Source organism: Sarcophilus harrisii, chromosome 4 (assembly GCF_902635505.1).
Source record: "Sarcophilus harrisii chromosome 4, mSarHar1.11, whole genome shotgun sequence".
NCBI classification, from domain to species: domain Eukaryota; kingdom Metazoa; phylum Chordata; class Mammalia; order Dasyuromorphia; family Dasyuridae; genus Sarcophilus; species Sarcophilus harrisii.
In genome coordinates, this window is record NC_045429.1 from 348,060,882 (window position 1) to 348,084,782 (window position 23,901).

At 38.4% G+C, this 23,901-nt stretch overlaps 1 protein-coding gene across 10 annotated transcripts in view; it reads left to right on the forward strand.

The window, feature by feature from the left end:
- The window catches only part of MSI2 (musashi RNA binding protein 2), a 521,162-nt gene that overhangs the window by 176,578 nt on the left and 320,683 nt on the right, over positions 1–23,901 (forward strand). For all 10 annotated transcript variants that reach the window (XM_031966452.1, XM_031966449.1, XM_031966447.1 and 7 more), the window contains exon 6: positions 1,144–1,236. In XM_031966452.1, the coding sequence (XP_031822312.1) occupies positions 1,144–1,236 (93 nt within the window). The remainder of the gene's footprint in view (positions 1–1,143; positions 1,237–23,901) is intronic.

Sequence of the window (23,901 nt, forward strand, 5' to 3'; positions counted from 1 at the left end):
TATACATGTATTTTATGCATTTCTGAATTTCTAAACTTTTTCTGTGTTGTTTGTGGCTTCTGCAAAATTCCCCTCCAAAAATCCAATTTAATTTCTTATCCAAGCTCTGATATATTGAAACCACAATGGGAAAAGTCATGATGTGGAAAGGATAACTATAATATTCAAACTTTATTTTACCTATAAAGTACATAGATAAATTTTTATATGCATATATACTAAATTGTATATTTATTGTACACATCTCAGTTGCTCACAAATTTTATTAGAAGCCCTTGTCTTCTTCATTGCATTAAAAATTTCAATCTTTCTCTTGTATATAATGAAGTGAAAATAACTTATTTTCTTTCAAATAATCATCAGTTGCCTAGGGGCTCAGATTGCTGTGCTGAGTTTTCACACAAAGCTTCCTTTACTTGGCCTCCTTTCAACCTTCAAGCCCTTTCTATCACTGTACCACCTCCTTCCAAGGATCATTCAAAGATTTGGAGCTTTTGTCTTAATAGTCACATCCTCTCCCATTATAGGTGTGGAAACCAAGACCCAAGAGAGGTGAAAAAATTTGTTCAAAGGTCACATAACTCAGTAGCAGAGCTGGGTTTCTGACCCAGGGCTTCTTAGCCCATATCCAGAAGACTACTGTTCTACCATTGAGTCCCTGTTTCCAGGCTCACTGGTTAGAAAGGCAATTCTGAAACCATTCAGCCATAAATCTACTAGGATACAAAGTGATATGTCATCACTTCTTACCTGAAGGAATGATCTGTTTGAGTGTGCTTTGTCATTACTTGTTTGATGGGTATTCTCCCGGCCCCTCCTCCCCATCCTATACTTTCAGTTATCCTGTTGATTTAGGTCCCTTAGGAGCAAACTAGTTTTGAGCAATTGTGTTTTCTGTTTAAGTTGGTAAATCATAATGGAGCTAGGATTTACAATTGGAGCCTTAGTCCTTGGACTACAGCAAGTCTCCAAGTTGAAAATAACCAATTACTAACTTCAGAATCCATTTGAATTTTGAGTAGGTTCTGAATTGGCTTCCTGGAGAAAGACTCCAAACAATTGGATTAGGCAGTTGGTTTATAAAAATAGTACACAACTTCTAGTAATCTGGCCTCTCTCTCTTTCTCTCTGTCTGTCTTGCAGATGGTTACAAGGACAAAGAAAATCTTTGTGGGCGGATTATCTGCGAATACAGTTGTAGAAGATGTAAAGCAATATTTTGAGCAGTTTGGCAAGGTAAGTACTACCTGTGTGTTGGATGATGGAGCCAGAAGGTTATCCACTTTGTGTTTGGGAGGTAACTAGAATTCTCTTGCTATGCCCGGAAAGTCCTAGAATGATTTCATGTTCATGTCTAAATTCAAACAAAATCCATAGAAGTTGAGCGGGCAGGGTTAGACTGGTAGTGAATGTGCTATCTTGTATATGCCTCCATGAGTAGACAGCCTGATCTTTCAGTATGCTCTTGTTGACATTTTGATAGGGGAGAAGGGCTAGCAGATTAGGGATAGGATGGAAAATTAATGCCAGGATTTGGAAAGTCTGGATTATGAGTCTGAAGTAATAGTGGTCTTGATAGAAACTAGTCATTAGTCACCTGGGGTTGATGCTGTTGCTTTCTGGAAATTTGACTGAATTTCAGGAAAAAAAAATGGGAAGAATTATACGAATTGATACAGAGTCAAGAGAACAAGATGTAAAGTGACTACAACAATTGTGAATGAAAGTGATTGGATAAAATTGGATAAAAGGAAGTTGAATACTGAGTAATGGAAAAACCAATGAACAGCCAAGAGAGGAGATGAAGAAACTTATCCTTCCCTCATGACTGAAGTGGAAAACTAATAGGACAGAATATTGTGAACATTATCAGGTGTGGTTTGTGGATTAGATGATTTTGCTGAATTGTTTTCTCTGTCATTAGGAATGTTGAATTTGGGGAGGAGGAAGTAGGTGGGGGAGATATAATATCAAAGGTACCAGAAAAATGTGCAAAAATGTAAAAACAGAGGCAGCAAATTCAATTTTAGTGTGAAATTTATTCTACTCCTTTAAGTCTAGTAACTAACATCAAATATTTTTTCTGTCTATACCCCCATTTGTCTACAATTTACTCAAATGAAAAGACCCAAACATACTGAAATCATACATTTGTTCTTCTGTAAGTAGGAGGGAAAAATTTTTGTCAAAATTATAATAAATCCAGAGGAGGGAAGAAGAGAGGGAGGGGGAGAAAGAGGAGGAGAAACAGAGACAAGAGGGATAGAGGGCTAGAAAGAGGAATAAAAGAGGAAAGAAGAGAGACAGAGACATATAGAGACAGAGATAAAGAGACATACAGAGAGAAACAACCTGAATAGAGAAGATTTTCTTGGGTTTTGTACAGCTGAGCCCTTCTCTGCTAAGACACCCAAGGGAGAGCCTGTGAATGCAACCAACCTATAGCTGTTAAGAATTCTCAGGCTGAATATCTGTGAGATGGCAGTAAAAGTATCCCTAAGGCTTCTGTTGCCTAGAACAGGCTGGGAGCAACATTTAGAGCCTTAAATCAGTCAGGAAAAAGTATGATCTTTTGGTTGCATATTTACTTCTGCCTCGAGGAACCCCCTTTTTTCATGGGGAATCTGGTCCCATTGAATTTGGCATTTTCCTTGGAGAGGTGCCTTTCTTGTGTGTGTGTGTGTGTATTCAAGCACCCAGCATAGAGCCTTATGCGGTACACACTATGTGCTTAATTAAAATGTTTGTTGAATTGATTTCAAGTGGGGCAGCTGTTATGTAGGTGTCCCCATTGCAGTCCTGGAATAATAACAGCTCACGTTTATATAGTACTTTGGGGATTGCAAAGCTCTTTACATAGAGTATCTCAATTGACTTTTACAACACTACTGTGAAATAGGTGATCTTACTATCCTCATTTTATAGGTGAGGAAACTGAGGCACAGGGTGGAGAAGTAATTTTTTTTCCAGTGTCATAGCCACTATCTGTCTTAGGTGGGGTTTGAATTTAGGTCTTCCTGACTCTCTGCTGAGCTTGGGCAGCCTGAGTCATACTCAGGATGGCTGAGCTGTCAGGGTATTACCACCAGGTGACTAAGTCTCTCCTCATTTTTGCACATCTCTTCCATCTTTGCTTTATATTTTATTATGTGTGTCCTATCTCTGAAGCAGATTCTGTGATATTCTTGACTCTTCCCTTCTAGGCTCTAAAGGTTTGACACTTTGTAGTGGTATAGAAAATGTTTGTTTGTCATTGTCTAGGAATGGGAAGTCGTCTTGTATTCTTATCAGGAAGTCCTTAGTTTATCAAAGGATGGAGAGGCAGCATGTAATAGTACAGTAATTATTTACCTTTATTTTGTGCCTTGGGCTTCTTTGGTAGTCTGCTAAAATTTAAGGATCTTTCTTCAGAATGATGTATTTAAATAATCAAAAGTAATGCTAAATTTCACTTACAACTTAGTAAAAAATAAAAATATGATTTCTCCCTATCCTTATTCATGAAATCTGTCCACAGACACCTTGGTGATTGTGAACTATCTATAGATTCCAGGTTAAGAATCCCTGATAGTGGATTGTGATGGTGATTGTTGATAGTGAACTGAATATGAAAGCAAAAAGAATTGTGTTCAAATTCTGCTACAAGCACTTGTTAGTTGTGTGACTGGTTCAAGTCCCTTAAATACTCTGTACCTCAATTCCTTCATCTATAAAGTGAAAGAGTTGAACTCCATTACTTTCTAAAGTCTCTTCCAGCCCTAAATCTCTCATCTTACATCTGATAGTTATTAGGCTATGTACTTGGAATAGGTAGAGGGTAACATTAAACCTTTCAGATGACTTTCTCACCCGATTTCTAACTTAACCGAGAGCATGCATCTGTGAGATCACTGGATAGGAGCAAGGCTATAGTCTTTGGCCTTGAGGTGGAGTTTTTCTCCATGTGAAGTTAATCGACTCACATGGGGATCGAAGCCAAGTAACAGAAAATCAAAACTCTTTATCCTGTCCTTTGTAATTCGGCACATTGACACAGCTGTCCCTCAAGGTTGATTCTGAAACAACTTTACAAATAGCCACTTGCTGATTCCCTTGGGTGAGTGATGATTAATGCTGAGAATGCCATGTGGAATACCAACGTATTGGTTGAGTATTTCTCTGTAAAACTGGTTTAAAATACCAAGCAAGCATCATCTAACACCCAATACCACCATGCTAAAGAAAGAGTCTGGAAGGAGTTGAACCCTCTGGTTTCCATTGTAGAGTATATGTTGATCTGATGATGAGCCCTCTGTGGAATAAGGGTAGTAGAGATATTCTTATTCATGAGTTGAAAATCCTTTTTTTTTCCTTTCTTTCAAGTCTTAACCTGTTATGGAATTTTATAAACATATTGAAAGATATAAAAAAAAGGAAATTGACTTTGCTTAGGAAACTCTTTTTACATTACCTCAAACAGGTTCTTGCCTGTTTCTTTCCTCTATACCCCTTAATGTAAGCTTCTTCTTCTCTTTAAAACAAAACAAAACTTATAACAAACACATTTAAAATTGTGGACTTTTAAAAAATTAGTTCTAGAACATATTTTATTGGCATTTTTGTTTTTATAGAAGCTATATTTCTGATTGTGTCTTTCCTTTTTCCCTTACCAAAATCCAACCCTTGTATCAGAGAATAAAAAAGAAAGGGGAAAAAAATCAAGTTAGCAAGACTAACACACCACCTGGATGGGGGTATATGTAGTGTTAAATATCCTTAGTCTCTCTACTTTTGTATTTTTATTAACTTTAAAAAAAATCTTCCAATTTTAATAAATTCTATTTATATAAATTCTTCTAATTTTAATAAAAATGCTTTACAGTTTACAAAGCACTTTATGTGCTTCAACAATCCTGTTAGTTATTATAAGTATCACACGTGTTTTACAGATGCAAAAATTGAGATTCAGAAAAGTTTGATTGAATTGCTTTAGCCATGGTCATATAGCCAGCACGTGGCAGAGTCAGGATTTGGACCCAAGTCTTTTTTTTTTTTAAGAAAAACCTTACATTTATATTTTTTACCCATAATTAATATTTCCCAAAATAATTTCCCCAATAATTCCTTTGTGAAAAAAGAACTATTCCTGACAATGTCTCTTTTCCCAAACCTCACTTCTCTGGTGGTATGATTGGCCTTAGCATTGATCGGAGTCCTGCTGTCTTTCTGTATAATTTTCCTTTAGAGGATTGTGGTTGCTCTGTATATTCTTCAGATTCTCCTTATTTGGCTTTGCATCAGTTTGTACAAGTCTTCTCAAGTGTTTCTGAATTCTTCCCATTTAATTCTCTTTCCACAACATTGGAAAAGATACATATAAATGGGCTCTTAGAATAGCTCCACTTTTGTCACGGAATGGGTTAACTGTAGTTCTCCTACATACACATATCCTCCCCCGTTGGTACTTACTGTGTATAAAACCACTCATTTAATTTTTCAATAACATTTACAGAATCCGGCAGGATGTGTAAACTTATCAAGCCTTTTATTAAAAGACTAAGGAGGCTTTTGGATATATCAAAACCATAATGCTCTCTTAGCTCATATTTTCAATGATAATAATAGTTTTTAATACATTTGCTTATATCTCCCCTTGGCTTGTCCCCAGAAAATCCGGTTATTTTATTTGGGCTCATCTTTTGTCCTTGTGAATTGTGTCTGCTCAACTTTTAGGACTATATATAGATTGCACCAGAATCCTAATGTATCATAGTATAGGACTTAGTTCCTTTAGGCAAATATATATCCATTCACTTTTTATTTTTCAGGTTTTTTTTTCTTCTGGAAAGAAACTTTTACCTTTTTTTCCCTCTCATCTCACTCCAACTGGAAAAAAAAAATCAAACCTTTGTATCAAGCATCTATATCAAGCAAAACAAATTTCCACATCAGCTGTGTTTGAATATGTATGTCTTAGTCTTCACTTTGAGTTCATCAACTTTTTATTAGGAGATGTATTGCATGCTTCAACCTGGGTCTTCTGGAATCGTGTTAGGTTATTGAATTTGTCCAAGTTCTTATGTCTTTCAAAAATTATATCCATTCATTAAGAAAAGAGATGTTAAAATGCTAGGGAAAAAATTATGCAGCCTTCAAGAAGCACATAATCATGTTTGGGGATTTGAAGCACTTGTAAATAAGAATTGAATAGCCCTTTAACTGAAATTCTATGAACATGTGCCAGTTAATACGGTCCAGAAGGAGTGCTCATGATGATGATGATTAAGGTTTGCAAAGTTTTTTTAACCTACATTATCCCATGATAGCCTTACAACAATGATGTGAGGTAGGAACAAGTATTATCATCACTCCCATTTCACAGATGAGGAAACTGAAGACACAGTGGTGAAGTGATTTGCTCATGGTCACACAGCAAATAAATGTCTAAAGCTCTGAATTTCAACCTTGGATTTCCTGGCAACACTGTACTTATCATACCACAAAACAGGGGACTTAACTGTTTGCTTATTTTACATTCTATATTTCAGCACACTCAGAGACCTCTCCTTCCCACACATCCCTATGATAAGTGGATACTTCATTAGGTTTTTGTTTTATATAGCAGTCCAATGTGCTGCTGTTGAGCTCTGCATGCTAGTCTTTATGAGTGTCCCTGTTCTCAGTGTAATGGACAAGAGAATGACACGCCAGAGAAACTTGAAATCACTTAAATCAGGAGATTGGCTATTGGAAATGAGTGTCTGGTTTTTTTCCTCCAGGTCCCATGACATAAGATTTTCTGGTTAAAAACCCTGGGAGGGAAATACAATTATTTGTATCTCAAATGAGGTCATCAAATTGGGCTCTTATCAAAAAGGGATTATAATTTGAGCAACCAGACTTGAGTTATAGTTCTAACCTTGTCACTGGGTAACAATGGACCACAAATCATGACCAGCTTTTTGAGTTCCTTCTGATGTTGCCACTACCTGGGTGTGAGACTTTGGACACATCATTTCATCTCCTCTGAAGTATAATTTTCTTCTTTCTAAAATGAGGAGGTTGGACGAGATCATTTTAAAGGCCTCTTCTGGGTCAGTTATTTTCTGAGTCTATAATTCTGCTTTAGAATAACAGGTTGGGAATTTGGGTGTGCATTGTGGGGACAGGTAGTCTTAGTGGGAGGAAAATCTTGCTCAAAATCTTAAAAATTATTTTATTATTTTAACATACAGTACATATCATGAATGAAGATATAAATGGTACTGATAAGCAAAATGACATCAGTGAAAAAAACAAAAATAACAGCATGTCTGATATTTCATTATTTTAAAAAAGATTTTATCTGTGTTTTATGTTCCCTTCATTGATAAAGATTGCAATTCCTTCACATCTTAATAAAGTTTTCATTAGTCTTCCCCATCTCCCCCCAAAAACCATTTAATTTAGAAATCTCATTTTTCTTTCTTCAAAAGGATTCTTTTTCTATTAGTTTTTCTCTTCTTTTACTTTATTATTAATTCTTATTCAGACTTGTTCTTTCTTCCCTCTTCTCTCCTCTCCTCTCCCCTCTCTCTTCTTTCCTCTCCTCTCTTTTCTCCTCTCCTCTCTCTCTCCTTGTCTCTTCTTTCTTTCTGTTTTTGTCTTTCCATCTCTGTATTTCCTTTCTTTCTGTCTCTCTTTGTCTGCCTCTTTCCTACCTCTCACTCTCTTCCTTATACTTATTTAATTATCTTCATATATGTTGTTTCCTCCCTTTTATCCTCAATATAATATAAACTCATTGGGAGGTACTTTATTTTTACTTAAGAAGTGCCTTGCCCACAAGTAAGTACTTCCATAAATGATTATCAAACTGAATTGATTCATTTTTCTTGTTTTAAACATTTCATGATAATTATACTTATTTATTTTCTTTTTTCTTGAAGCATTTATGAGTTTTTTACTCCCCCCTAGAAAAAAATCTCCTCCTCCAAGGAAAATTCTTAATGTTTTTCTTTTATTAAGGTTCATCTTTTTTTTTTTTTAATTTGTAAATAGATTCATTTTTGGAGGATGTGTTTTAGGTTTCAACTTAGGATCCTTGACTTTTTAGAAATGACTTTTTTTAGAATTCCCTTCTCTTCTCTAGTTTTTCATGACAATAGAAATAATCCTTGGATATCCTAATTTGTCTTTCTTTATAAGTGAAGATTTGTCTTAGCTGCTTCCAAAATTTGTTAATTTGTGAAATTATGAATTTTAATTCTAATGAATTTCTCTGGAAATAATTTTTGCTTTTAATCTCTTGTCTGTATTCTAAAGTTCAACCAGTTTATTGTATCCTTTTCTGCCATATGATATTAATATTTTTAGTGTCATTTTTTTCTGATAGAAAAGGTCCTTAAGTTAAATCTTCCCATTTGGTTTTCAAGGTCAGCTATTTTCACTTCTTTATTAAATTCATACATTTTGTAGTTGTTGCTTTTTGCTTCTCTTATGCTAATTCTTCTATTTTTGTGTTTTTGTGTTCTAGAGCTGTTATTTTCTCTTTCAGAGTCCATGTTTCTTTGGGAAAATTCTCCATTTTTTGTTATTTTTCTACCTTTTCATTTGTCTCTTAAAATTTTGCATCGATGGCTTTGGTTTCTGACAATTTCCTTCCTGCTATTGTATCCTAAATTTTGCTTCTTTTTTGAACTATCCTGGAGTTTCTTGCTGTCTTTCCATTACCTTGGGGAGTTAGTAAAAATTTATTAGCCACCTGTTGTGTGCCAAACAGGCAGCTAGGTGGCACATTGGATAGAGTGCAAGACTCAGCGTTTTGAGTTTAAATTGGCTTCAGGCAATTAAGTGGTTAAGTCCCTTAACTCTTTGCCTCAGTTTCCTCATATGTAAAATGAGCAGGAAAAGGAAATGGCAAATCATGTCAGTGTCTTTGTCAAGTAAAGCCCCCAAAACAGGGTCTTAGAGACAGCTGAAATCAATGAATAAAAAAATTGTGCCAAGCACTGTGCTAAGTGCTGGTGATACAAAGATAAAAGAGAGTTCCTCTTCTCTCTCTAATTAGGCAAAATTTTGTTTCTCTTTAAAAATATCACTTGTAAATATTATTTCTACTTTACAAATATGATCTCATTTGATCCTCCCAGCAATGTTAGGAGATAGGTATTAGTATTATCCCCATTTTATAGTAGTATTTATAGTATAGTTCAATATAGTATAGCATAGCATAGCATTGCAGAACCAATTGAAGTTAAGTTGTTTCAGCTTTCAGTGGGTTTTTCTTGGCAGAGATAATAGAGAGATTTGCCATTTCCTTCTCCGGGTCATTTTAAAGATGAGGAAACTGAGGCAAACAGGGTTAAGTGACTTCATACAGCTAGTAAATATCAGAGGCCAAATTTGAATCAAGTTGACTTCAGGCAGGTCACTCTATCCATTGTCCAAGGTTACATGACTCGTTTCCATCTGAGGCTGGATTTGAATTTTGGTCTCCATTCACTGCACCACTCCCTGTATAATAATTGTTTATTATTCTTTTGTTTCTTTTTTGCCTTTTTACTCATTTTCCCTTCTGTGCTAATCAGCATGCCAGTTGGTTTATCTGCTTATGGAATAGTTGTTTAATCAGGTTATCTTCTTTGGGTCTTCTGTCTGCCCATTCCTTGGTGCTCATCCCTGGTTTTCCTTCTTGCCCTTCCACTACTGTCTAGACCAGGGGTCCTCAAACTTTTTAAATAGGGGGCCAGTTCACTGTCCCTCAGACTGTTGGAGGGCCGGACTATAGTAAAAACAAAACCTTTGTTTTGTGGGCCTTTAAATAAAGAAACTTCATAGCCCTGGATGAGGGGGATAAACGTCCTCAGCTGCCGCATCTGGTCGATGGGCCGTAGTTTAAGGACCCCTGGCCCAGACCATTTGGGAAGATGAAGGAACCCAGACAACTCCTTTGCTCATAATACACTCTGCTGGGAGAGCGCTGGCCCCAGCTGTACTTGGCTCTGGCCTGAAGCCTCTAGTTAGCCCTGCTCTGGGTTCTGTGCTGCCCAGTATCACATCTCCTCTCCTTCATTCAGCTTTTCTCTGCTTTCAAATGGCTAAGCAGAATCAGCCTCCACCACCAGCCTCTTGCAGAGTATGGGGAGGGGAAGATCGGGACTTGGGCTGTCACTGCCCTACAAGTAGGGATGCCCCATTCTCCAGCCAAACCTCAACCAAGCAGTTTTGCTTGTAGTTCCTAGACCTGGCAATGGAGAAGCTGAATATAATAATATAATACTCTCTGAGTGTTTGTTTTCTGGTATCTTTCATGAAATTTTATTTTGTGTGATATTTTTTTTGGATTCAAGATTATTGTTGTTGTTGTTTACTCTTTCAACCAGGTCTGACTCTTTGGGACCTCATGGACCAGATACACTGTGGGGTTTTCTTGGCAAAGTTACTGGAATGTTTGCCATTTCTTTCTCCAGTGGATTAAGGCAACCAGAGATTAAATGATTTACCCAGAGTTATACAGCTAGTGTCTGAGACCAGGTTTGATCAGGTCTTCCTGACTCCAGTTCCAGTGCTTGATCCACTGAGTCTCCTAACTATATGGATTCGACATTAATCACTCTTTATGTGAAAAATAATTTCCTTTCTGTAAAGTTTTTTTTTTTTTTTTTGTAGTGGGGAAGTTTGTAGAAAAATACTACTTGACTAACTCACTATTCATTATGATCTGAATTGAATTGAAATTTAATTGGTGACAAACTTCTTAAGCTTAGTTGGACTAGCCTTCAAATGACAGATACATGGCCCATTGCTTAGGTAGGATCTTCTAGTCTCTGAGGATTCAAATCATCTCCACATCAGGATGAAGCATAAGGGTTAGTGGACCTTAAAGGGTGGTAAACAAAATCAGTGAATCAGTGACTCACAGATGAAATCCTTAACTTTTTAAGCCTTGCTCTGTTTAAGACACACACACACACACACACACACACACACACACACACACACGCGCAAGAAAACTTTGGCCTAACCTTACCTTTCTCATGAGTAATAGCTTGAAATTCAGAGATTATTTCCAACTACTCTCTCAGGGAAAATTACAAATGCAGAATCTGAATGATTGCACATTCAGAATTGGTAGGATATAAATGTAATGAAGTCTGACTGTGGCTTAATACCCTTGGATTATAGATGAGCTTTTGTTTGCAGAGACTGGTAGAACAGCCTTGCAACTAGCTCCTTGCCCACAGTATGTTTTGCTGCATAAATAATAATAGCTAGCATTTATATAGTGCTTTATACTTTTAAAGTTTACTAAGTGATTTATAGATATTATCTGATTTGATCATAACAACAACTCTGGGAGGCAGATACAGTTATCTCCTTTTTACAGAAGAGAAAACTGAGGCATGTAGTATTTAAATGCCTTGCACAGGATCACACATTTAATAAATATTATCTGAAGCTGGATTTGAACTCAGACTGGGGGAGAGATTCAGACCTCTTCACTGCCTTTTAATAACTTTAGATAGGCTGTACATACTGACTGAGAATTATTTGTATATTTTAATTATTATCATTTTTAACAAGTTTAGTTGTTTTCTTCTTTAATTCTGCCTAAATTAAGCTACAGCAGATAAGCCAGGATGGGGAAGGGAGAGAAGAGAGAGATTCACTGGAAGCAATTAAAATCCTTTCAGGAGGATTGGGGCAAAGAGACTTATATACATCAATATTATCTTAAATCATTAACAAAAGGTTAAAGAATGTTGATTTCATTTAATTTACAAACATAGTGTCTCCAGAAGGATTGATGTGCTAGAATGAGGCAGCTACACAAATGTCCATCAACACAGAACCATTGTAAGGATGATTTGTTTATAATATATTGGCATATGGAGACATACATAGTAATAATAATAATAAATGACATTTGTATAGCGTTTTATATAGTCCAGGCTTTGACACGTGACTGTTTAACCCTGTATAAGTCACTTAATCAGATACTATAAATTTCTGAGCCCTTGCTTATATGCCTTAGGAGAGGGAATTTCCTTATCCACAGGTTCTGTACTCCATTATTGTTATACAGAATCCTATATTTGGACTTTTTTTGTTTGCTGTTATTCAGCCTCTTTTAGTTGCGTCTGACTCTTTGACTCATTTGGAGTTTTCTTATGAAAAATACTGGAGTGGTTTGCCATTTTCTTCTCTAGTGCCCTCCCTCTCTTCTTCTTCTTCTTTTTTTTTTTTTGCTGAGGCAATTGGGGTTAAGTGACTTGCCCAGGGTCACACAGCTAGGACATATTAAGTGTCTGAGATCAGATTTGAACTCAGGTCCTGACTTCAGGGCTGGTGCTCTATCCTAGCCACTCCTCTAGCCCATTTTTTATAAACAAGGCAAACAGCACTAAATGACTTGCAGCTATTGTCAAAGACTGGATTTGAATTCAGGTCTTCTTAGTCCTCTCTCCAATGTACCATCTAGTTATTCAAGTCTGGACCTTATTACTTCATTCATGAGAGGAGAATTGTTCCATAATGGATGGACAGCTGGCCTCCAAGCCAGTCTAGCTTGAACTCAGGTCAGCGTTTAAGTCCTGCTTCTGATATACATGGGCTATAAAGTGACTTATCTTTATCTCTTTGTGCTTTAGTCTATCTTAAGAGTATAAGATGCAGACAAAGTGTTGACTTGCATCAATAGCCAGTTTCCTTATCTGGGCATTCCTTATAAGTAATAAAATTAACTTATTTCTTATAAGTAATAAGGTCTAATTGCTATGCTCCCAGTCTCCTAGCTCATTTGGAAAAAACATATACATAAGTCTACCAGCTTTTCCTATAAAACTGCATGAAATAAATATGTTCCTGGATTATTATTATTAAGATAAATGCTTATTTAGCTGTTCCCAACTCTTCATGATCCCATTTGGGGTTTTCTTGGCAGAGAAAATGTCTCTTCTCCAACTCATTTTACAGAGGAGGAAACTGAGATAGGCAGGGTGAAGTGAGTTGCTGAAGGTCACATAGATAGTAAGCATCTGAGGCTAGATTTGAACTCATGAAACTGAGTCTTCCTGATTCCAGGCCTGGCATTCTATCCACTGTGTCACCTAGTTGCCCTTATTAAATCATATCCAGATCAAGAAACTTTCTTTCTGTGTCAGTCCCTTGGTTTTTCTCCACCCTTTCCTTCGGACCCCCTCCTAATTCTTGCTTATAGGATTCTGGACATCAAATAGAAGTCCTTTGGACTTGAATTGTCTCCTTCTCCCGGGATATATAGCTGCTCTATACCTTTAAAGTATTGGGAGCAAAGATAGGCTGAGCTCCTGTCTAGGTAACGCTCACTTTCTCTAACTCCTGTGAAAGTAAAGCAGCCCTTATTTTGAGGCTTCCAATTATACTTCACATGGTGAACTGTGTAATTAGTTTGGAAGACTTCTGCTTAGTCATTGGTTTATCCTAATCGGCTTTGGCTTTCCCCAACAACAAAGCGAGCTTATTCTGCTAAGCTGAAACTACTCGGCTCCCTTTGTTCCTGCCTTGATCTGATTGTCTCATTCCTTTCATTCTGTTTTCCTGCCAGAGTTCAGTTTCATTAGGCCTACAAGTCATTTCCAATCCAATAGGCTGCTACAATCAAGCTTTTGTAACTCAGCTGCCCTGGTTCCCATGTCCCTTCTGGTTTCATGCCAGGATTTGTTGTTTGACATGGGGCCTTAACCCTTTTCTCTACCTGCAGCCCCTGTGGTTTTCATGACTAAAAGGTGAGTCCCCAGGTAACAAATACTATCCCAAATTCCTTTTTCTCTTCACTTTCCTGAAAGAACATGTCAGAAAGAACACACAATCTAGTCCCAGAGCCATTGACTGTTATGTTAGAATTATGTCACTAATGTTGTCACTTTAATTGTGTCTGACTGTGTGGCTCTATTTTGGGGTTTTCTTGGCAAAGGTACTGGAATGGTTTACCATTTCCTTCTCCAACTCGTTTTACTGATGAGGAAACTGAGGAAAACAGGTAATTTTCTCAGGGTCACACAGTAAGTGTCTCAGACCATATTGAACTCAGAAACATGAGTTTTTCTGATTCTAGCCCCAGCATTGGGCTACGTGGGGTTATAAGTAACCTATTAAAATGAATAAATAAAAGTTTATCTTAGCCCACAGGTGCTGGGGCTGAACGTTTCTTATTGAAAACAAGGATGTGACTTTTCCTCTTATGTAATTAAAAAAAAACAAACCCATTGTAATGAGTTTATCAACCCTTCCCTCATAGGAAGAGGAGAGGAAGAAGGGAAGGTACCTAGCAGCCAGCCTGCCTGCTGGACCCCATACCGCCTTCTCATTTTGATACTCAGTGTGTGAGAAAAGTAATACCAAAAATGAAAGTACTAAAACTTCCTTTGAAATCTGAAAGACAAGGACTTTGGGAAAAATAAATAAATAAAGTATTCTTAAAAGCAGCCTGTGTTCCTGAGGTAGAGCTTTATCTCTTCCAAATGCTTGGGCTAGATAAACTGAGCCCTGTGCAGTTGGCTCTCTGTGATTCTTTCAAATGAGACCTGAAAAACAAAAGTCCTGTCTGTTCTTTGTGGTCATCAAAGCTCCAGAAGGCATCCTTCATCGGAAAAGGTTTATACAGGTGGATTGAACTGAGTTTCAGAAACCTGAGTGAAAATTGTCAACATCTCAACTCCTCCTGCAAATCCCTCTCGTTCCCAAAATAACAACAACAAAACCTTATTTATTTATTTTTTTTGTATGGCGGAGGTTATTGTACGTTTTCTTTTTAAACTATAGACCCTTGATGTTAGGTTCTCTCATTTCCTTGAAATATCTTGGGAGATTTGGTGGAAAGAATGGGGGAGAGGAGGAGGGATGACAGTACTTTTTTTTTTTCACCTTCTCTGTCATCCCAGAAGGTTTTTTCTTTACATATCATTTCTCCCGCCACCCTCGCCCCCCTACATTAGCCCAGAAGACAGCTGATACTGTCCATATTGTTAATTCTTTATCTGGTTTGTGTCAACTCCTCCCTTGGAAGTGAATCATCACGCGATAGTGATTTTATTTGGAACTTCTGACCTTGAACAGAGATCTGTATGACCAATATTTGTGTCCTGTTAGGGTTAGAAGAATTCTGGATCCCTCTTGAGTTAGGCCTTCGAAGGCTCTATAAGGAGTGCTAGCTTTGGGGGGGTGGGGCGGCAGGCAGCATTTAGGAGCAAACAAAGGAATTCTTCCTCTCCCCTAGTAATACAGTCTTTGAGGCTTGGAAAATAAAAGTAGCTGACTTTTTTTTTTTTTAAAACCTCATACTTATATTGTCCTCTGTGAATTTTCCATTGGGGATTGATTTAAGATGGATTATTGTTGCTGTAAATATTACCATTAACAGCAACAATCACTATGAATAAATGAATAAATAAATATTTTTTTTTAAAAGTAAGTTAATGGCTTCTGTGACTGCTGACACTGATATATGGCATAGCTTTAAAGTTTGCAGAACATTTATTCTTATGGTCATTGATTTAGAGCTAACGGGACCTTTAGAGATCATTGAGCTAACCCCTTCATTCTACAGAAGAAACTCCAGAGAGGTTTAGAGAGCTTACATTATTTCATTTGAGCCTCATGATCTCCCTGTAAGTTTGGGAACTAAAGGTATATATTGTTCCCATTTTAGAGAGGAGGAAACTGAGTCTTAGAATTGATTTGCACCGAAGTCACCCAGCTAGTAAATATTGGAAGTATTTGAAGAGTATGTATGAATTTACATTAAGCTCCACTCCAGTCTCCCCCTAGCTTATTTCTGTTCCATGAGGTTGTTAGTAGATTTGTGAGAAAATTTTTTTTTATTTTTGGTGCAAAGGTGTGCCCACTTGTTGTTACTTAAATGTCCCACTTTTGCTTTTCTACTATGCAAAGAAAACAAAAATAAAATTATCCTACCCCTCATTAGCTTTGTGAAGATCCTTAACCTCTGAGTCCCATTTTTCAAAGCAATCCAACTCAACTAATACTATTGTGTTGCCGTAGTTCAAAACCTCATTTGGGATTTTCTTGGCAAAGTTACTGGAATGGTTTGCTATTTCCTTCTCCAGTTCATTTGACAAATGAAGAAAGTGAGGCAGGCAGGGTTAAGTGACTTGGCCAGGGTCACATAGCTAGGAAGTATCTGAAGCTGGATTTAAATTCAGCATCTTACTGACTCTAGCCTGATATCCATCCTATCCAGCTGGCCACTAGCTGACTACTTACTTTTTAGCCCTCTTAGCCAGACACTTTCTATACAAAAAAAAAAAAAAAGAAGAAGAAAAAAGTGAATTCCTGCCCCCAGGGAGTTCAGGTTTCCTCTGTAACCTCTGGTAAGACTGTGAGCTCTAGTAGAAGGAGGTCCCATCCATCTAAGAAATGATGAATTTCTGATTAATTGGAACCAGACTCTTTATTCAAAGCTTTCCTTTCAGTAAAACAAAAATAGGCGTGCTCTTAGTGTGTCCCAGATCGTCCCTCTCCTAGAACTAACTGGCTTAAAAACTCCTTGTGGTTTTGTTTGTCCAGTTTTTCTAGGGTTCAGAGACTGTGGGAAGGACGGCCCTGTTTGGTGCTCTGCTGTCTGGTCAGCAATGAGTTAAAGACCCCTGGAGCTTGAAGCACTCCAGCTCCTGTGGGCTGGCTTTCCCAGAGGCCCTGGCTGTGGCCTCCGAAGACATCACTTACAATGGAGTTGTTAGCATGAGAAAGGGAGTCTTTCTCTTGGGCTTCATTTCTGGGAGATTTGAAAGTGGACATTAAATTGTGGTTCAGGCTAGTGCCAGGGGGTGCAAGGAGAAGGGGTTGTCTCATTGGACAGAGAGCCCAGTTCATTTAGACTTGGCACCCATTTTGAATTCCATTGTTTCCTGCATTGGACATTGATATGGAAATTTTATTGTTTTTCAGGGTCAATAGGATTGCATTCTCTATCACCCCCCCTCCCCATATTACTCCTTGTTTTTATATAGTCTCTCCCAACCCAGTGCTATCCCAAAGCCCACTGGGATGTGACAAGTTCCTATCCTTTAAAGGGGGAGAAAAGCCCTGTACACCCAGATTGAATATTTGTGAATTAGTAACAGCAGAAAGGCAGATCTAGGCTCTCTATTCATATTCTAAGCGGGAACGGTCTAAGTTGGAACAGTGAGAGCCCCAGAAAAATCTGAATGTGCCATTACTGGATAGTGAGTGGTTGGGCTGTATTGGTGCTTTTGAAGACAGCTAGTACTCCCCTTTAGAACCAATCAGGCCCGCTTTGGCTTATACTTAATAGCTTTTAGCTGATTATTTTTCTTCTCCTCCTCCTCCTTTTTTCTATTGAAGTTGACCTGGGTGCACTTGAGCGGAAATGAAGTCATCTGAATGCTGAATTAGAATAATCATAGGCCCTTAAGAATAAAATGGAAACATAGATTAAAGGGGGGGGAGGGAGAGATTGTCTGGAGATGCCAGGGGAGAGAGTAAGAAGGGCCAGAATTAATAAGGGAGCAAAACTTTGGGAAAACAAATGGGAAACTTTCAGACAATGAATTTCCAGCTCTCTCTTTCCCCAGATATCACAATACATCTCAGCTACCTGTTACAGTCTTCTTCTCCTTCAGAATTCATTCATAAATGGGACATTTTGGCTTAGTGAATAATTTGGAAGTTTTGGACTTAAATTAAACCTCTGATATTTATTTGCTAGTTGTCGGAGGGCAACTGTGTGATTCAGTGGATAGAGTGTTGTGCCTAGAATCAGGAAGAGCCGAGTTCAAACTCCAACTCAGATAATTCCAACTTTTGTGACTCTAGACAAGTCACTTAACCCTGTCTGCCTCAGTTTTCCACATCTCTAAAATGAGATGGAGAAGGAAATGGCAAACCACTTCAGTATCTTTGCCAAGAAAACCCTAAATGGGGTCATGAAGAGTCAGACTATACTGAAAACTACTTAAAAACAGCAGCATGACCAGGAAAGTAAAAAAAAAAAAAAAGAAAATCCTCAATTTCTCAGTGCCCCAGGGAACTCTGAGACTATAAATTGCAGTTATAAATACTCTTGCAGAGTATAAATCTGTTAGAGATCTCAATTTTTTCCTTCTGAGAGTTCCTTTCATCAATTCATCCCAGGGATAGACAAAAAACAGACAAAAAAAAAAAAAAACTGCACATACTTTGTATTTAAGTACTTGTGTTCTCCCATTAGCATGTAAGCCTTTCAGAGATAGTAATGCTTTCTTTCTTTGCTTTGCTTTGCATTACTACCTGTTTTACTGGTGAAGGTGTTCTCCACTGGGAGGGGGAGATTCACATGGCCTGATAATTGTGGTTGGGGGCAGAATGGGAGATGATGGGCAGGAGTAGAATGCCTTGTAAGAGAAAGAGCTGGGCTAGGTTGCTAGGGAAACACTGGGCCATACTCAACAGATGTCGGTGACGAAATCCTGGCTGGACAGAAAAATAAGAAGGAACTTGGGGCGGGTGAGAGTCAAAATGAAATGTAATCACACACCAGAAGAGTGCTTGATAGTTATCTTAGGATTTAGAGCTATAAGGAGCCTCAGACATCCCCTAGTCCAACCCTCTCATTTTACAGAGGAGGTTAAATGACTTACTCTAACTTACACAGGTAGTAATGATAACTTACCCTCTCAGAGCACTTAAGAGACTCCCAAGTTCTTTTTTTTTCATCTTAGCCTTGTGAGCTAGGTTTATTACAATCCCTGTTTGAGAGGTGAGGAAACTGAGGCTGGCAAGATTAAGTGACTTACTCCTGTTCCCACCACTGTTAAACAAGTACTTCTAGAATCAAATTCATATTTTTCCATTCCAAATCTTGTACTCTTTGTAATAGACTATAGTTCAAGTGGCTAGACTTCTGTGGACAATGAGCTTTTGGAAATGGGCTATGTTTTGAGTTTCTTAGGAACCCTGAGATTTTTTTCCAAACAGCTTAACGATAATAAATCCTGCCCTAGTGTAGTGGGAAGCAAACTCTTCCATTTGAAAAAGAAAAATAAGGATTTAATTAAAATTTTAAAAAAAGCAAGAGTGATTTGTTTACAGGAAGCCAGTTTTTAGGTGGTCCTGTAGCAGAAGATGTTAATTTATGGAAGGGGATTAGTTATAAATCAGAGATTGGTTGTTGAGGTTTCTAGGGCTTTTATAATTGGATGCATAGGTAATTATTTTAAGGCCAGCTTTATTGTGTGTGTTATACTGGTATTTGGAGGAAAATAGAGGTGTTTTTCATTTAAAAACATGACCACCTTCTTTATGGGTTCATCAGTGACAATCTTTCTGGATTTGATTCCAGGCATCCCCTTGAAATGACTTCAGTTTCCTTTTCTGTAAAACTGAAATGAATGTAGCTTTTAGTGATCATCTTATACTGTGGTTTCAAGGTTTCATTGAGATAGTGTAAGTCGCTTTACAAACTGAAAAGCATTATTAAATGCCATCTAATTAAGATGGCACCTAATCCTTTAACAAATCCATCTTACTTGTAGAGCCTTATTAGTAGATTGTTTGATTTAATGCAAAGTTTTTTTTGAGGGGGAAATATTTGGTTTCCCATATCCACCCATAAGATAAATTTGGCAAGGAATTTTCTTTTCTAGGCAAAGACGTGTAGTAAGAGAAACACTGTGCAGAGAAGGAAATGGGGTCTTATAGAATGGAGTTCCTCAAGGGAGGAAAAGGACAAATAATCTACTTTCATGAGGAGATAATGTTATCACTGTGATAAATGCCACCTTTCTATTCAAAACAGCCTTGCTAATGGTGGAGTCCCCTGGTACTTCTGAGCTCAGGGAGAGCACCAGACAGTCAGCACTGCTAGGAGGGTGAATGTTTGTGGAACTCATCCTTGTCTGCTATAAGAAATCAGTTGAAAGTAGATGAGACAAATGCTTTAACATTTTCTTTTAAGGCAGTTTTATAGACTTAACGAGAGTGCTCCTGAGTGCAGAGCACTTTAAAAAATACCTATGGGGGAACTTTCATCCTCAATAAATAATTCTTTCATATGACTAGGATTAAAAGAGCACATGTGACTGGAAAGAAGCCTAAAACAATTTTTCCTCCTCAAAGGAAGTGTTCACCATAACTCACTGGCAAGAAATTTCCGAGGTGGGTTCCATGGAAGAATTCTAGTGAATTAGAACACCAGTGGGTTCTAAGACACGGTTGTCCTTCCAGCACGCTTCTGGAATCTATCTCTGAGCCTGTGGTAGTTTTATTAAAAGCCATTCCTCTAAAGCTCCTCTCAGGTTTTAGCTTCATGGTTGAGCATTTTATATATTCTGGGCTTGTGTCTGGTGAGTTTCTCTTCTAGACATGCTCTTTGGTTAGAAGAACTTACTGTTGTCCTTTGCTTCAAGAAAGCAGTTACATTTTGCCTCAGAGCCTATTGGGGACTAAGTCCTCATGGCCAACCCATGAGCTCAGGGTTCAGTACCCAGAAGTCCTACCCAACCTGCAGTAGGAAGGAAGGTGTTGTGGGAGCAGTGACACATGCATTGTCCTTTCCCAGTCTACATACCCACCAGCTATATCTGACTCCTTTTTCTCTATCAAAGCTGCCTTTGATGTTTATTTTACCTTGATTCATTTTAGGAGGAAAAAAGTATGGAACTTTTGCAGGATCATAGATTTAGAGGTAGAAGGAAGCTTAAATAGATCTATTTCAACACACACCCCAATGTTATAGATGAAGACCGAGAGAGAAAGAGAGGGTAAATTCAATTTAACAGACATTTATTGCATGCCTTCTATGTGCAAAGATATCAAAGACAATTGTGTGACACATCCTCCACATCCCCATGGGGACAGCTCTGGCCTCAGCCTCTTAGAAAGGTCCTTTTCTGTACTCAGTGAAATAACTAAATGAAATTCCTCCACTTTATCAACTTGTCAGTGGGGAGACATAATGGAGACTGCACACCTCTACAGGCATTTCATGAACCTAACACCTTTTGTCTGGACTGTTGCATTAGCCTCCCAACTAGTCTTCCTGGTTCTCCGGTCTCCAATCCATTCCTCACTCAGCTACCAAATTAATATCCCTAAAACACACATTTGCTCAAGTCATACTCCTCTATCCAACCACCCCATGAAAATGATTCAGTCTCTTCCCTCTTCCTTTCTTGTTTCTTCAATACAAATTTTTGGACTTGCTCACTATGAGAATCTGCTTTGCTTTACTATGCTTTTATGATACAAAGATTTATTCCTCTCCCTCCCTCCCTTTCTTTCTCCCTTCCTTCTTCCCTCCTTCCCTTCCTTCTTATCCCACTTCCTTCTTTCCTCCCTCCCTCTCTTCCTTCTTGATAATTGAAAAAAATAGAAAAATTCTGTATAAGAAATTTAGGTTTTAAAATATAATTTTTATTTTTTTTTTCTTAAAGGGACTCCTGTATTCAGGTACCTAGAGTACTTGAATACATATAAATACCATTGAAATGTAGACAAAAATACTGACACTAAATATTAGATTTTTATTGAAATCTGAGTCAAACATAAGAAACAAAAATAGTTATTTTTATTCCCCCCAAAACTTAATTTGATGGAAGCTGCTTATTTTTCCATTGTGATCACATGGATATGAAATGAAATTTGCCCCAATGAGTCCAGGGCAGGTAGATTGGGAAATTAAACTGAAGACCTGATTTTTGTGTACTCTGGCAAATGAATCTTTTTTCCCCACCACTTCTGGGAATTTTGAATGACGGGGTTTTCTTGAAAGGAAAAAAAAAAAGAATTCTTGTTAGTAAGAGCCTGGAAGCGTACAATTCCCCTAATTAACCCACCAAAAGACACCTATTTTATCACATTTTGTGGCTAATTGTGAGTGTAATTCCAAGGAGAGGCAGGGGACGTGTTACCACCCTGTACATGAGACAGATCTATCATGGGCATTGTATAAGTCTTCAGGATTTGGGATGCGTCTTGGGGAGTCAGCTTGGTTATGATCCATTTCAGCCACCTGAGGAAATAGGAAGGGTTCATTTCTTCATTTAGACCGGAAGTTCCCTTGGCCTTGTGAGAATCCCCAAAAGTGACCGTGGTTCTGTCTGATGGATTTCTTTTACTACAAAAGCAAAGATGGCTCTGTTTGACTTTGTCAATACAGAAAATGAGTGACTTATAAGTGAGTCAGCCTGCCCTGTTATGATGTCATTTTCTTGCTTACCTTTAAGGCATAATGGTTTCTAAATGTCCTTAGTTGGGAAGCAGGGCTTTGGCACAGTGTCCCCTCATGGATCCACAGATGTGTATTTATTTTATTTTATTTACCAGCGAGCTGGTCCTCCTGTCTCTTTGCCCTACAGTTGGCTGCCTGGAAGGGTCAGGTCTGTTATCAGTCTTTCTGATAACAGGACTGTCCATGTCAAAACTATGCTTTGTAGTGTCTATGCAGAAAACGGTGACATTCTAACTTAGAAGTGAATCACTTGGGTGGGATAACGGATGTTGGGGGAGCGCTGAGAAAATGAGTTATGGGCTGCCTAGATTGTTATTTGTCCGTGGCGGCATGAGTAGAATATATAGACCTTACTCTCCCCGCCCCCTCCTCCTGCTTTCAAGAGCTTTTGTTTTCATCTGAGTCAGCATGACATGGCCTGAAAATTGCCTGTTTGCCTTTTAATGATGATTAATGTCCACAATCGTGTTTTAAAATTATGGTTTGAAGGATCTCCAAGGCTGTTACTATGAGCAACCTGCTGAGTGATTTGATCTGGCTGGGTTGTTTACCTCTCTGGCCTGAACTGGATTGCCCAAGTACTTGGGTTAACCTGGGAGCCTGTGACATTTTAAAAAGACAGAGTGGGAAGCCCGTGACTTTGAGATGTAGATGTTCCTCTGGCCTTCTGTCAGTGTTTTTTGAGGGCTTATTAGTTGTGCTTAGCTCCACGGATTTAGATCTGGAAAGAGACTTTGTCATTAAACGTAGGGCCCTTTTTACAGGTCCATAGTGGTTAAATTTCTTGCCTAAGGTCACTCTGGTAGTCAGCGTCAGAGGATTTGAAATTTGCCCTCCTACACATTTTCCCTGCCTCACAGGCAGGATTTCTTTAGATCTATGGGTTGTATCTAAGGGAGTTTGAGAAGGGTGAAGGGCGTGATGCAGTTGTTGAGGATGGGAGGGAGAGCGAGCTGGTTCCCCCCCCCCCCCATCCCTTTGCCCTACGGTTGGCTGAGTGGAAGGGTCAGGTCATTCCTGTCTTACCCCTCCTGCCCTGCTCCCCCAAATCAAGGAGGCCAGTGAGCAGCTTAATTTTCTCAACAGCAGGTGCTTGTCATCTATCCGTAGAATGTTGCCAACATCTGGTTCAATTGCCTTCCGCAAACGCAGTAACAAGGCGGCCTGCAGTTCAATCGTAGAGCGAGCATCGCCTCTTTAATGATAACAAGCTGTTGGCTTCCCCTCGGAGATGAATTCATCTCACAGATGTTTGTCTAGTTTTGGCAATCTTATCACTATAGCTTTGGTGATTATGCTCAACTGGAGACTATTACAATAAAAGAATTCTGAACGTGTTCCATTTTTATTTTCCTCCCCCCTCTCTGACCCTCTCCCCCCAGGATATAATTTATATGAACAACAGCAATAGTGGGCCATTACCAAAGGCCCCCACTCCCTTTTATTTTGTCTGTGGAACAGAAGCAGATACCTTGACGTTCCCCCACAGGTTAATGTCTTTCAGCTTCTACGGCATTCTTAATGTTCTCACTTAACGGCCTTGTGGCATTCCTTCTCACCCTAAGCTCGTGTTGACACGAAGATTTCCTAGGATGATCTTGACCTTCATTCCAGCGGTTTCCCAAAGCTGTGGGTACGGAGCAGATGTGTCTATGGGATGGGGGTGTGTGTGTGGGGGGGGTCAATGGACGTACATCATGGCTATATCAAGG